This window comes from Synchiropus splendidus, chromosome 1 (assembly GCF_027744825.2).
Source record: "Synchiropus splendidus isolate RoL2022-P1 chromosome 1, RoL_Sspl_1.0, whole genome shotgun sequence".
NCBI classification, from domain to species: domain Eukaryota; kingdom Metazoa; phylum Chordata; class Actinopteri; order Syngnathiformes; family Callionymidae; genus Synchiropus; species Synchiropus splendidus.
The window spans coordinates 62,286,059-62,298,362 of NC_071334.1; the positions used below are offsets into that span (position 1 = coordinate 62,286,059).

Consider the following 12,304-nt stretch of genomic DNA (forward strand, 5'->3'; position numbering starts at 1 on the left):
ACATTAAGAATACTAGTTTAGGTGATTTTAAATCGAAATACAGAAATGCCATGGTCTACCAATCATTATTATCTTAATATCATCTTAAAGTCAGGTATTGTACGACGACAAGAATAGGTAAAACATTTTCCGCGTTGTGAAATGAACTGAACTGTGTCAAAATACGTCCACAACTTTTTGCATAACAAGAATGTTTTGTCTCATCCGAGGTGTGTTTGGTTTGTTTTCCACTGCGCCCGACGTGGGCGGAGCTCGAGTCCTTCCTTCTTCCTCCAGTCCACTCCGCGGAAGTAGACGTTGTCGTCTATATTCCGTTCTTTTATTTTTATATTTTGCTCCCAACCCAACCAAGATGGACGACTAAATAAAAGAACGGACCCCCAACTTCACCCCTTTAATCATCCTTGAACTGAGTGGACCGGATGAAATCCATCTGTGGTTTTCTCCGCTTCGCAGGGGAGGTATGGCTCCGGGCTGCGGCTACGTGCTAACTCAAATGTCTTTGCCGTATACGCTTGTCGCCACTTATGACACAGTAACAATGGTCAAGAACTTGTCATGACCATGATGCCTTTCCAACTTTAACAATAAAAGTGAGGTGAAAATGCCACCGACAACAATGATTCGCTGTTGCTCTTTCGAAAGCCTCTATGTTCCTGTTAATAATAGACGGCCTCGGTAACAGTCTGGACGCACCTGTCTCTGCAAAACACCATTAAATTCGATGTTAAATTGCAATAAACTAACGATGTCACCGCATTATCTGTACTGCTGGTTGAGCTGGTGACGAACCTGTTATGAAAAGCGACGCTCCTCTGAAACGCCAGCTTCTACAGCATCACCTGCTGAGCTTGACATTGAATCGTGAAAATGTTTATGTATCACGTCAAATCATGTCCATCCCTCCGCTGGTCATCTCGAGTTGATCACGAGACATTCACAAGTCAGAGTGATGAGCGCGTCACTGTCTGTGGCTCCATGTTTTCAGCGGCCTTATCCCAGCTGGATGTGCTTCAGAAATCGTTGACATCCATGCAAGTCTCTAGTACAATTCACAAGGCGTCATCTTTATTTCAATCCATATTTTATATATATATATATATATATATATATATATAATTACACATAATGACACCTATGAACTGTCACGTCCATGATTTCAAAGGAGAAGAATGGGGATAGCATCTTTATCTGAATTCAATGTTCTACCACTGATTTAACTGACAACATATGATGTGTTGATTTTTGTGATATACTCCATATCCTGTTGGTTGGTATCTGTGGCCTTGTATTGCACCATAAAGGCTGCTGACACCATTAGTGTATCAAGCACTCTGTGCCATCAAGGGTGACTTGACATTTTCACGCTGTGTTCTCTTTTTTTTTTGTTAAATATTTTGTTTTATAAGCTCATATCCTGCGTGATCTCTGCAGGTAGCTGTATCCAGTGGCGAGGTAGGCTCTGTCAGGGCAGGACACCATGAAGTGGGCCGAACCCTGGGGACCCCAGAGGCTGTCTTTTCTTCTAGAAAAGGCTGCTTCTATGGAAGCCAACATGTGGAAGGCATACGTGCCAAAGAAGCCTTCCACACTGGTGAGTGTCATCCTCATTACACTATTTTACGACTTGCTTAACATCGCTGTTACTCAACTGTCATGTTTATTCAGTGTTTTTTATTGTTATCCCAACCTTTTGTCAGAGAAGAAAATTAAGACGTCTTAGAAATAAAATTCACTCAGTGTTTTGATAGAGACATTATCAACCACTGTAATTGTTTGTCATGACGAACTGCTCATCGTCACTTATCTGGCCGAGGTGGGAGCAGCATGCCTCTTCAGTTGCTGAAGAGACCAGAAGATTGAGTGTGTAAAAGGAATGAAATCTCTAAGATAATAATATGCAGACTGATTATGTTTGATGTGAGTTCAAAGTTTATTAGAATGGTTCTGCCTCCTATAAGGTGTGTGTAAGGGAACATATGTCAGAGATGGGAGACTGCAACTTGGATTCGAGTCACACTTAAGTCAGACCCAGTAGGGACTTAGTTTGGTGATGGCAAATATAGCAGCGAGTGGCCAAGTGATATGTCAGTGAATGTACAATGAAGAATGCTGCATCGACAGCGTCAAGTTTATCAGACATCTGAAAACACATTGTGATAAGTCAGCTGCATAAAAGGGTGCAGCATTAGCATTCGCACCAGTGAACTGTCAGCAAACGTACTGTCACACAGAGACAGAGTTGGTCGTGCCCGCACAGGTTCTGTGTTGGATAGACCTTTCAATTGCACGGATGCAGCATTTTCAGTCATAGTATCTGATACCGGGCAGCTGATCAGCTACATAACCATGACATCCCGTCTGTCCCGTCTGATCTCTCCGGAAAAGTCGTCCCATCACAACACTAGCATCACACTAGAGAGTGCTGCTCATTCGGCTTCAGCTGGTCCTTATTCGAAATATTACTGTTTAGATAATATAATTAATATTATTTACCTAGTCCATCTTCAGCAACTCTTCCGTTAAAATACAAAGGAAATGATCATCGAACACGAAAGCCTAATTGTTTGCAGCATCCGCACGTTTCATGTTAAACCAGACAGCTGGTAAAAGGATACATCAATATAGTATTTAAAAACAATCAGTATGGCTCCTGATGATGATGTCATAGACATGCTTTGATATGATGCAACAATGCAAATCGTAGGAAGCTCATAGTCAGACTGGAAATCATAGTAAGCTTGTTCCAATTACAAATCAGATTTGTGACCTGAGACTTGAGACTTGACTTGGTCTTGGACAAAAAAATGACTTCTGAGTGTCTCTGGATTATATACTCTATATACACTACAGAGTCTTAATTCCTCGGTTTTAAGATGTGAAGCTAATTCCATTTATTAGAATTGTTGAGAATTCCTCTCACTGCAGCGCCGCTTTGGTAGCTGCCGGGGTAATTGCAATAGTCACGTAAGTTCAGTCGTGAATAGCAGTTACGCATGTTCATTTTTCCACTCATCGAACGTTCTGGAAGTCACTGATGATGTTAGTTTCAGTTCTCTTACATATATTGTAAACAGTCATCGCGAACTGCATTGTTGCTGCATGTGTGGTGATGAGTGTGGAGCTGGCGAAGTCCACTTCAACTACGCTTCGGTTGTTTAGAGGTACGGAGCAGTGCAGTCTCCGTTGCCGTGTTGCGCTATGCTGTTTGCGTCTGTGTCCTGTGAAGCAGGGTGAAACAGTTGTGTGTTTGGGATTGTTTACATGTCAACGATGACATCTCTGATCTGAATGACGCAGTTTGCGCATTGCACTACCGTTTTATACAGTACTGATCTCACTACAGTTATGTTGTTTATAGAAACTTCCTGGTGATCATTACACCCATCTGTGGAAATAAAAGTTTGGATTTATCTCAAGACTCCAGTTCTCTGACCGGAACTGTGCAGTGGTCACTATCCCATTCACCAGCAACCACAGGGTTAAAACCCAACCAGAATGTGAAATGTAATTTCTAATTTCTTATGATAATAGTAATGATTACAAACATTACAAACATAAAATTATTTTTAGGTTGCAATCATTAATGTCCCTTAGAAGTTTTGTTCGTTCTCTCCACTACCAAAATATTGACTGTTACCATATTTCCGTTTGTGTGTCTTACGTCTCATGTTCAAAACTTGAAAATCGAGTTTTCCCTGCTTGAAAAAACAGATCTAATATTAGTTGTTTTACCAGGTCGGAGCCACGATGCAGGTCGCTCTGCGGCAGCAAGAAGCAGTCAAAGTTGAGTCGCGCTACATAGAGCTAGAAATACTTCAAGATGCCAACACATTAATGACTGTTGAGGGTTCACTTGTTAGTTCGCTTGTATTGTATTTCCCTTCACGTGGTGACAATATTTAGTTTTCCCCTGTACTGTCAAACCAGGGAACTTCTCCTACTGAGTATCTCTATTTTTATTTATTAATGTACCCGTAATACATTTCCTTCTTTAGTATTTATTGGTATTTGTTATTAGGAAAACATTTCTCTATGAGGTAGTCACTAATAGTAACTAATAAACTCAGCTATTCCCGTGTTCAGTTCAGATTTGGTTCCATTTCATTTGTATTGGACAGTGGTGACATGGCTGAAGATGAAGTGATTTTCATATGTTGCCAGGTTGCATCATAAAGAGAGATAACAGTCATGACTCAACTGAGAGTCGCCCTGCTTGCTTGCCACAGCGCACGTCCTTGCATGATCTCAACGTTTGTCATATCGCATTATCCCTACTGAATTAGTACCCTGTCAGATGTTGTTTTGTGTGTAATTTGCTCCAAACAACAGTGATAATGACTGTTTTGTGCGCAGTTGCCAATAGTAGCAACCTCAGTTTAGAAGACAATATTTAGTTTTTGTGTATCCACATGTTCTGTATTAACAGGGAAATGCTGCAAAGTGTAGCCTTGACTATCAGTAATCGGCAATTTACGAGAAGCCAACAAACTGAAACTGCATTGGACTTTGTCCGGGACTTTTTGTTTAAAGGAGAAGCTACAGTTTCAGTTTGACAGTGACATCAGGGAATTCCAGGGCACTTGACAGCAATCATGCTATCAACCCTGAGTGGAGATTTAATGTTGCAATAAGACGTCATCTGCCCTCTTGAGATAGCTCACATTAACTGGTTGTTTTTATGATATTATTTTTTGTGAATTACAGCAGCAAAATGTTGAGCTAAGCCTTGGCCTTACTTGAGAAAAAAAAGGCCCATGATGGTCAAAGAAATGGTCTGTTTGTGTCATCTAAATTTGCAGTTGTAGAAGCTCTTTCAGACATAAAGTATGCTCAGACTAGTTTTAGGCATGTGAGTAATTCAGAGTGAGAAGTGGAACTCATTTGCAACCTGACAAACTAGATCTTTTACGGATGTGTTTTTCAAATTACACTGCTCCGATTTTTCCGGTGTTGTCCTGAATCTAGTATGAGGACAAGCTGCAAGTGGGACAGTTGTTTTTAGTCTGGACTGGGTGAAGCGCTTCAAATTGCAGTTCACTTGGCGAGTATGGCCTGTTGAACTGTGACCTTTGACCAGTCTCTAGACATACAACCTGGTTACCTTACCAACATGCTTGTTTAACACAGGCTGTAATGTCTGAAAAAGTTTTGGTCATCTGTTAACATCCAGATAGTATAGTATATTATGTTATGTAGTGTAGTTTATATATATATAATACAATACATACATGCATCTTTGGTAGTATTTTATCACCCCCTCTCCCCTATGGTTGATTGCATGTGATATGAGCCTTTGTAATTACATAATCTGGAAAATGACTGAGTGCTGTCTGATGTTACTGAACCATGCCCCATGTTTACTAGTGTCGTCCAGAGCCAAAAACATCAGGCATGTTTATGTAATGACCAGAAGTGACTCCCGACTCAACTGTTGGAAATCCACTTGTGCCAACTCTTCTGAACCTCTTTGAGAAGGCATCTTACGGTGGAAACCGAATGGAATTCCTGGAATATCTGCCTGCACATGTTTTTTTTTTCCATTCAGCTGTTTCTCTCATCAGTGGACATTTGTCAGTGGTCTTCCACTCGTTTGCCAACAAATATGTGAGAGGATCAGATCCGCTCCTGTCTGTGTCCCTGTCCTCTCCTGCAGGGCATATTGGGCCAAATGTTTGCCTGAAATAGCAGAGCTGTTGTTGATGTTGTTGGTGTTTGTGTACAGCCTTTTTCCTATCTCAGTTGGAACGTTGTTGATTTGGTTCGGAACTTATTTGGGCCTTGCTGCTGTTATGACTGCATTGCAGTGATTATGTTTAACTATTACTGCATTTGTTGTATGCTAGGTTTGGCCTGTGTTTTACCCTCAGTAGCTATGACTTACATTTAAAGCCAAATGTTTCCTCTGAAACCGAACATGATCTAGTTCGACATGTTTCCAAACACTTGCACACATCAGGTAGTGTAACACTTGCTGTCTTCTAGGATACAGACATCTCCCCGGCTCAGCGGGATGAAGCTGTGCGCTGGCTGACGGAGCTCCATGGCCGACTGCTGCTCTACCCAGAAACTCTGGTGTTAGCTGTTAGCATCCTGGACCGCTTCCTCGCTTCCATCAAGGTTAGTATTTCGCCGCCGTTTGCTGATTGGCTACTTCATTGTTATAAACGTTTTATGCTGCTTCCTTTGATCAGTTTTAAAGCTGTGAAATCTGATTCTCATTGTAAATTCATTCTTCAAATTCATATATTGTGACGTCACCTGGCGGCAGCCATCCTGTGCTACATAACTTTTTCAGATGTTTATCTGATCAGCTGGAGACATTCGACCTTATCTCGGAAACAACAACGCTGATGATACCCATCGCAATTTTGTCCAAAGGAAATGTTGATAGAATATGACCTTGAACCTCAACTTGTAGAATTATACAGGTGAATCTGAAGCTTGTAAAAACGGTCATTACTGTAGCCCTCTAGACGTGTACAGACAAGGCTCACCAGCACAAACAAGATGGCAGCACCAACCAATGTAACGCAAAGTGTATGGTACTTGAGTCATGAATATTTGTGCCCTGTTCATTTGGATTTACCCATGTCTTGTATGTATCTTTTGTGATCCAATAATGGGATCCAGTTTGTTTCGGATAGTTGGATTTGTGGTCTGTGAAGCCTGACAATGACAAGAACCTACCAAACCTGAGAGACAGAAACAGCAAGGCTGTTGTTTTTCTAGTGCTCGACAAAACAGCTGACTGAGTGATGACGTGCACCAGTCGTCATTGCTGTGCAAGAACAAGCAGGGAGTGCTCGGTCTGCGTGTCCTGCTGGGGCACGGCGTCCTGCTCGTTCGCACAGTCATGGTAGAAGCTGTTCCCGGATTATCTAGAACATGATTTCCCTGATAGCAGTGTGTATGTGTCATGTTTTTCTGACCTTCTGATTCAGACTTGGGGCGTTGAATAGTTTCTTTGCGTATTGTAAAGTGCCCTCCATGGTCGGTCTGTCTATGACTTGGCCACAGTCTATTTTAAAGTTTTTAGTGCTCATCTACGCCTCGACAAATCGGAGTAGCTGTGTGTCACAACACAATAAGTGACTCTGCAGTTTGTGGAAGTAGTTTACACTGTATTAATCCCATCCATCATAAGCTAACTTTTTGGTCAGTCTCATCATAACAATTTGTCATGTATTCTACATGATCTCAGTGGGTTTTATTTACTGGCCACCACCACATTTATCTGACAGAAATGTAATCTGACCTCAAAGAAGCATGAAAAATAAGATGTTGCTTACAGCAGTGCATTCCTCTATAGCTTTGCTGGTCTGGCGTGTATGTACATACGTCTGTGACGCTTTATATAGGAGCAATGTAATCTCCCAGTTCGTTTAAGGTGAGAACTTTGGTCATGTAAGACCTTCTAAATGGCTTGTGCTACCTCTATATATATATATATATATATATATATATATAGTTGTTTTGCATATGTTGAAAATGACACATTTCACTCACAATGCCATTTTAACATGCTATATTGCTGTTGAAGCTGCTACTTTGTTAGAGTGAACATTGCGCCCCACATTATTAAATCCGTATTTCTTATTGGTCTCCAGGCCCGTCCAAAGTACCTGCGCTGCATCGCCATCGCCTGCTTCTTCCTGGCTGCCAAGACCTGTGAGGAGGATGAGGTGAACACTCATTGGTTTATCCAGTATAGTTATAAAACCTGGGAGTCGGATTGAGGACTGCGCCGTTAGGTTCTTACATTTGAGGATTCCACTCCACCCAGCTAGTTGAAATGCATCGCACAGCTTGTGTTTGGAAATGATTGAACGTGTTGTGTTTTGTGTGTCAGTGTGTTCCCTCTCTGAAGGAGCTGGCTGACTCCAGCAGCTGTGGCTGTTCACCATCGGAGATCTTGAGGATGGAAAGGATCATCCTTGACAAACTCAACTGGGATCTGCACACTGCCACGCCGCTCGAATTCCTGCAAATCGTATGTCTGGAGCTCACTTTCACAAGAAATACACTCAGCGTGTTTGAGAGCGTTTCAGAGCTCACACGAGCCCTATTTATATGCCTGTTAGCACGGTGACACCCTGTAGACTGTGCGATACAATGATGTCCATCTGATAATTTGCTTTAACAAATAAGCCTAAATCGAATCTAATCTACATGACATGTTACGTTCTACATTATTTCTGCTCTCACAAAAGTTAAAGGATCATGGGATTCATGACGTCCTGCACTGTAGTGACGGACCAGATGGAGCAACTTTTTGCCCGTGGCTAACTAAGATCATGTAATATCAACAAGTGTCTGGATGTGAGGGAGAGGAACCTTTCCTAAGACCACAGTAGCATCTTGACTGAAAGACTGCGCTAGTATGTTTTTGTAAACATTCATTAGGTATAAGTTACAGTACATACAAATGTTTAAAATGCGATGACTGAATGAAAGTGACCCTCCAGATAGCAGAATAACATTGCACCTTTTTGTCAATAAATGTCTTTGACGATTCTGCAGTTTAAACACTTGAATCCTGTAAATCCTGGCAGAGGCATGACATTGTTTTCATTTCCACAGTACCATGCGATGGTCCTGTCATGCCCTTGTGAGTATTTGGACTCTGTTTTGGGAATGAACCGCTCTCAGCATCTCGCCCTCCTCACACGCCAACTCTACCTTTGTATGGCTGACAACACACTCATGCAGGTGAAGACACTCATGCTGGGACGACTTCACCCTGGATGCTTTGTGTATTCTGACTGTGGTTAACTATTTTGCGTAGCTCAGAGGATCCATGCTGGCGCTGGCCCTCATCACCCTGGACCTGGAGTCCTGCTGTCCCGACTGGTTGGCTCTCACAATCAAGCTTTTAAAAAAATCACAGGTGTGCAGTAATAAGACACTCTTTGACGTCCGCTCTTGCCCGTCTTCACCGCTTGCTTTTCCCCCTCAGATTGACACAGCTGAGCTGATTCATAGCCGAGAGCTGGTAGCTTGTAGTTTGTCCATGCCAAGATCTTCACTGCCTCCTAACGCAGTCTACATCTACCAGCACAGTCAGAGTCCAGGTCTTCTGCCGCGTCAGGTTCAGGAAGCCTCCTCTCTTGGTAGACTGAAGTCTTCTAATGTTGCTGGAGTCAGTCCGTCTCAACTTTTTCATTTCTCATTCTGTTTTTTTAACCCCCCCAGGGACCAGGAGCGAAGCTACCACAGCCCAGCAACAGACACCTGCTGGAGCTGAGGGTCATCAGAACTCTTCCACCACTGAGATCAGCCTCCCAGCTCTTCTGTCTCCGCCAAAACATCACAGACATCCAAACTACCTGCAGAAAGTCTCCCTGCGCTGCAAAGCATCAACCAAGCGCAAGGTAATGTTTTCTGGTCCCTCGATGATGTCGCCAAGCCTCACTGTGCATCGAATTAAATGTCTGTCTCTTCGGTCAGGTGGAGGAGATGGAGGTGGACGACTTCTTTGACTGCATCAAACGGCTCTACAATGAAGATATCAGCGTGACGTACAACATCACCGTCCGTGAAGGGGCTGAAGCTCTGGTGGGGGCCATCGCAGGAGGAGAAGGAGAGGCTGCCGTTTGCAGTGTCCAGTCCCAACCAGGAGGCGCCTCCTCTCCCTGCCCTCCTCTGCAACCAGCCAGCGCCTCCTAGAGACCAAATACACAACTGCTCTTCAAAAGCACCTGAACTCTGAAATCATTGACCTCTCAACTCCTGTTTGATCGAAACCTTGATATAAACATTTTGACACGGCTCAGTGTTACCACTTGCACAAGAATGAAGTGAGGCAGCTCAGGGAGGTGAATGATTTCAGCAGCTCAGGATTGGTGGGGGGTTGAGCCGGACCACCTGCCATGATCCTCTGCAGCTACAAAACAGAGCTAAAAAAAAAAAACTTAAATGAGAAAAATATCAAAAAATGTTGCTATATCTTTATTTATTCAATTCTGTAAACAGAAACACAAAATAATAATTTAAAAAAGCAAACAAAAAACAATGAAGTTGTAAAAAAACACTGTCTATGTCCACTTCTTTAACAACTGACTCATCTTATCAGAAGCCGTCCACCTTTTCTGCATGTTGCATTTGACAGTCTTTTGTTTTTATCATCGTAGCACAGCTTCCTCTGTTACATTGGACTGAAAATAGCATTTGAATAAATGCACTGATAAGGTCGAATGAGTACTAAATGTTATTTGAATTGTCTTAAAAATAATTTCCCTCTTCTGATTGTAGAGCTAGTTTACACTACTAACGTGAATGACTCGTGTTGGAAAGTTAAAGAGTAGCTTCAATTGTATTTTTTCAAATGTCCAGGTTCAGCGCTTCAGTGCTCGATACATAACCGCCGTCTCCAGAGTTCCTACTGGTGACCTTGTGAAGCCAGGATAGAGAAAATATTAGTGTCTACAAGAGAAACTTGGTCGTGTCGGTGTATGCCACTATCTTACTCTTTCAAATCTTTTCTTTGTCTACTTGCTTAAAATGCTCTGTTACTCTGGCTGCAGGGGCTGGTGGTGGTTGGTCCAGGTCACAGAACACACCATTGAATGAACCAATAAAAGAGGAGAATACAACTAACTGTCTGCCTCCTTTTTAGGAGCTGGTTTACCCTTGAGCCAGTATCACTTATTTACCTGCCATTTACTCTGGCTTAAAACACCAGGAACACTTGCATCGAGTTTTCCTTTCTTTCACTGAAACATCTTCATCTACATGACTTTTGGGAAGTTAACGCATTAATTTCTAGCTTTGACAACTCGCGCTGTCTTGACAAAACTTGAAGCACTTCACTGACATTGTTGCGGTGCAGTTTAAATTTGTGTTGAATTTTGTGCCATTGTATACATTTGAAGGGCCTTGGATTTGAAACAGGGTCTAAAAACATTCAGTTATAACGGTCTTGTTAAAGATGTAATATCCATGGCGTTAGTTTCACTCCCAAGTGGCCAGTAGGTGGCGTTCTAGAGCGGGATTGTTTTTCTTTTCTGTTCTTGTTAGGATTTGGGTGGAAGCACCTTGTGAAGACTTTTGGCTGACCGTTCTGCCGGTCTTAACACAGTTAAGCCTCAACTTTAAGATTAAAACATCAAAATAACTCAGTCATTATAATCGGGTTTTAGCCTGGTTCAGGTTGGTCATGTGTTTTGGATGGTTGGGTTTTGGGTGAGAGGCATGAACGTCAACAATAAACCTCCAAGAGGTACAAGTAGTGCTGTCAGTCGATTAAAACAAATTAATCGAATTAATCGCATTTTCATGTCATATCTGCTAAAGGTCTCCAGATAAAGAATTTGAGTTCTAGGATATAAAAAAAATTGTAGTGCATGAGTAATCAATTGAATACAGTAAGAAGAGAAGATTTGAAATGCAATTTGTTTTATTGGTGAACTGTGCTTCATAAATGAAATCCAAAAGTAAAGGTCAAGCACATCCACAAACCAGTTAGGCCAGGTGCATTATTCAAAAACAAATACAGCAATGCAGTGAAATAAATAAAATAAGGCTGTCTTCAAAAATGTTAAACAAAGAGCAATACAGTTAAATAAATAAAATAAGGCTGTTTTCAAAAATGTAATACAAATACAGCGGTTCAGTTAAATAAATACAATTCTGAAATAAAATAAGGCTGTCTCAAATAGGTGCTCAATATACCAATTCAGAAATTAATAATAGAAGTATAACACGCCTCTAAATGAGGCAAAATGAAGAAACATTGATAGTCATAATTAATTGTTTTTTTAACGCATTAAATTGCGGCATAATTAATTAATCGAATTAACGCATTAAAATGACAGCACTAGGTACAAGTCTTGTAAGGACATATGGCCTGTCCTCACAAGGTTTAGAGGGTTTAAACCTCAGTAAAAGCACTTTATTATACGTGGGTTTCAGCTTGGTTCAGGGTGGTTGGGGGGGGAATGCATTATGGCAATGAGAGGTCCTCAGAAAAAAAGTGAAACAAACATTAGTGTGTGTGAGAGTGAGTGAATCCGTGTCACGCATTTTGACGATTTAAATGAGTTTTAATGTGGATTAAAACCACCGTTACGGTCACTTCTCACGGCGGCCTCTGGGTGCCGCTGCAGGACCGCTTTTCTCATGAGCGCTTACGTACCTGTTCAGTCTCTCCAACGCTAAACGGAACTCTTCTCACGACATGACTAGATGCCCAATAGAAAGACAAAGCACACGCGAATCAGCTTGGATTTTAATAATGGTTTCTTTTTTAGAGTGATCTCTTACCTGGCGACGGAGGCGTGAACGCTCTAGAAATGAACTGCTC

At 41.8% G+C, this 12,304-nt stretch overlaps 1 protein-coding gene across 1 annotated transcript; it reads left to right on the plus strand.

The window, feature by feature from the left end:
• Positions 1–248: 248 nt before the first annotated feature.
• ccni (cyclin I) lies at positions 249–10,595 on the plus strand. Its single transcript, XM_053853873.1, has 10 exons — positions 249–461; positions 1,435–1,594; positions 5,986–6,120; positions 7,611–7,685; positions 7,853–7,993; positions 8,584–8,712; positions 8,789–8,890; positions 8,960–9,113; positions 9,196–9,374; positions 9,451–10,595. The coding sequence occupies exons 2-10, from the start codon at positions 1,481–1,483 to the stop codon at positions 9,667–9,669; spliced, it is 1,248 nt and encodes a 415-aa protein (XP_053709848.1). The 5' UTR covers positions 249–461; positions 1,435–1,480; the 3' UTR covers positions 9,670–10,595.
• The last annotated feature ends 1,709 nt before the right edge of the window (positions 10,596–12,304 follow it).